The 2795-nt window shown below is 49.9% G+C and overlaps 1 protein-coding gene across 1 annotated transcript in view; it reads left to right on the plus strand.

Annotated features, from left to right (window-relative positions):
• SH3GLB2 (SH3 domain containing GRB2 like, endophilin B2) overlaps positions 1-2795 on the plus strand; it is a 19268-nt gene that overhangs the window by 3586 nt on the left and 12887 nt on the right. Inside the window, exon 2 of the mRNA XM_012808255.2 lies at positions 1578-1719. Coding sequence (XP_012663709.1) covers positions 1578-1719 — 142 coding nt within the window. The remainder of the gene's footprint in view (positions 1-1577; positions 1720-2795) is intronic.

The raw sequence follows: 2795 nt of genomic DNA on the forward strand, positions 1-2795 counted from the left end.
AAAAAAAAAAAAAAAAAGATTAGTCAGCAATATCTGTTGTTGTTCCTTATCTTACTCCCTCAGAGCATCACTCTTTTTTTTTTTTTTTGTAGAGACAGAGTCTTACTTTATCACCCTTGGTAGAGTGCTGTGGCATCACACAGCTCACAGCAACCTCCAGCTCTTGGGCTTTGGTGATTCTCTTGCCTCAGCCTCCTGAGTAGCAGGGACTACAGATGCCCATCACAACGCCCAGCTATTTTTTTGTTGCAGTTTGGCCAGGGCCAGGTTTGAACCCACCACCCTTGGCATACGGGGCCGGTGCCCTACCCACTGAGCCACAGGCGCCACCCAGAGCCTCACTCTTTTGCTGCTTGGCTGTGACCTTGGGCAAGTTCTTTCCCTTGGCTAGAGAAGACCTGGGTGTCCCTGTTTGGAAAATGGGGACGTCTAGGGCTTTTCTCAAAGAGAGGGGCTAGGACTTGGGCCAGTCTCTGGTTGTTCCTAGGTGGCCCCCATGTTTCCTGCCAGCTCTGGTGGAGGACCCATGTGATATGCTAGGCCTTGGTATATCCAGCCACTGGTCCCCTCTACCACACCTGCCAGCCAGAGGCAAACCATTTGGCTGTCCTCCCTCCCCTTCCCAGACATCTCTGCTCCCATCAACTCTCAGCAGCACCTTATGTGGGACACAAGTTCTGTGTCACACCCGGCTTTTATGTCTAGCCCACATCATCCCTATTTCATCCTCACAGCTTCTTATTCATTTTTCAGCTCAGGAAACTGATGCTCAAAGAGGCAGAGGCCCTCGCCCAAGGTCACATAGCTTGCAGTTTTAGAACTAAGACTTGAATCAGGACCCTCTGATTCTGGAATCTGAGCTCTTCCCACAGGCTGCCCTGGCACACCCCCAACTGCCCGCTTCATGGCTCCCACTGTCCATGAGCCCTCTGATAACTCAGATCTTGCTTTGTGCCTCAGTGTTTCCTTGAGTACTTTCTTTTTCATTTTTTTTTTTTTCTTTTTTTAGAGACAGAGTCTCACTTTGTCACCCTTGGTAGAGTGCTGTGGCATCACAGCTCACAGCAACCTCCAGCTCTTGGGCTTAGGTGATTTTCTTGCCTCAGCCTCCCAAGTAGCTGGGACTACAGGTGCCCACCACAACGCCTGGCTATTTTTTCATTGCAGTTTGGCCGGGGCCTGGTTTGAACCCACCATCCTTGGTATTTGGGGCTGGTGCCCTACTCACTGAGCCACAGGCGCCGCCCATTCCCTGAGTACTTTCTACCAAGTCCTCTCCTTCAGAGTGAGGCTCAAAGGACCCTAGAGATGGCCTCCTAAGGGCTCTGATCCTTCTGAGTCCTGTACCAGACTCTGTACGAATGTATGTTTTCTAGGGGACAGTCTGCAACTCTCACTGGGTTTCTAGGAGGAGTTTCAATCCCAGACCCTGTCTCTCTTCAGAAAGGACCAACTGAGGCCTAGGCCGGGGCTGTAGTGTCGAAGCCCTGGGAGGTCACAGAGCCCCTTCCGTAGGGACTGGGTTTCAGCAAGGAAGTGGGGGGATTCCATCCTCACCCTTGGTCCTCTCCCCACAGTTCACAGAGGAGAAATTTGGCCAGGCTGAGAAGACCGAGCTTGATGCCCACTTTGAAAACCTTCTGGCCCGAGCAGACAGCACCAAGAACTGGACAGAGAAGATCCTGAGACAGACGGAGGTGCTGCTGCAGCCCAACCCCAGTGAGTTGGGATGGGGAAACAGCTGGCAGGAAGCCTGGCCCTGGCCCTGCTAAGGCCATGTCTGTGGGACAGGGCTGCAAGCAGGTTTCATCTAGACTCTTGGAGCTCAAGGCCATTGGGGGAGGGAGTCTCAGAAGAAAACGGAACTCAGTGTTGGGCCCCGAGATTTTCTCTGGGACAGTAGAAATGGTAAATTTTGCACAGAGGAGTTGAAGAACTGCCTGGAAACTAAAGCAGAAACAGGCAAAACAAAACCTGGTCATTTTCAAGAGGTCAGTAAGGCTCAGAGATGGAACAGGACTGGCCCAAGGTCATATTGTAGGCATTTAACAGGTGGACACTAACTGCAGGAGGACCTGTAGGAGAAGAAGGGTGGCTTGCAGTCTAGCCACTATTCTGCCTGTAGATCTACTGTATAGATTGCATGGCCAGAGAGCTTTTGGGAACAAGGACCAGGGGATTGTTCAAATATATATTGTATTTTGTAAATCATATGAGGTGTGACAGTTAAGTTCATGAACTTGCCACCATGCACTTAATATTGGCAGCACTATATGACCAGCTCCAAAAGGGTTCATAACCTTGGTATATTAGTATTTCACAGCTGTCTTTGTGTCAGCATGTGGCATTATCTTGCTGAGTGGCGTTCATTGTTGTTGTTATTGCGTGTTTTTGTGTGCTCTCATGAGAATGTCGGAACTTGATAGAGCAATGAACAAACATTAATGAACAAACTTGCAAGAGTCGAAGTGAAATTAGAGACAAGTTAGTCAAGTTATGGGGATAATGCCACGAAGAAAACAGCAGTGTACAAATGGATTAAACCATTTTCTAAGGGGAAAGAAAGCGTCATTGATGAAGAGAAGTCAGAGTGGCCAGGAATGGGCAGAACTGACTCCCAAAATTACAAAAATTTGTCAAATTGGGCTCGGCACCTATAGCTCAACTGGCTAAGGCGCCAGCCACGTACACCTAAGGTGGCAGATTCGAATCCCCAGCCCGGACCCGCCAAACAACAATGATGGCTGCAACCAAAAAATAGCCGGGCGTTGTGGCGGGCGCCTGTGGTCCCAGCT

This window comes from Otolemur garnettii, unplaced genomic scaffold, assembly GCF_000181295.1.
Source record: "Otolemur garnettii isolate 467f Iridium unplaced genomic scaffold, OtoGar3 scaffold00087, whole genome shotgun sequence".
NCBI classification, from domain to species: Eukaryota; Metazoa; Chordata; class Mammalia; order Primates; family Galagidae; genus Otolemur; species Otolemur garnettii.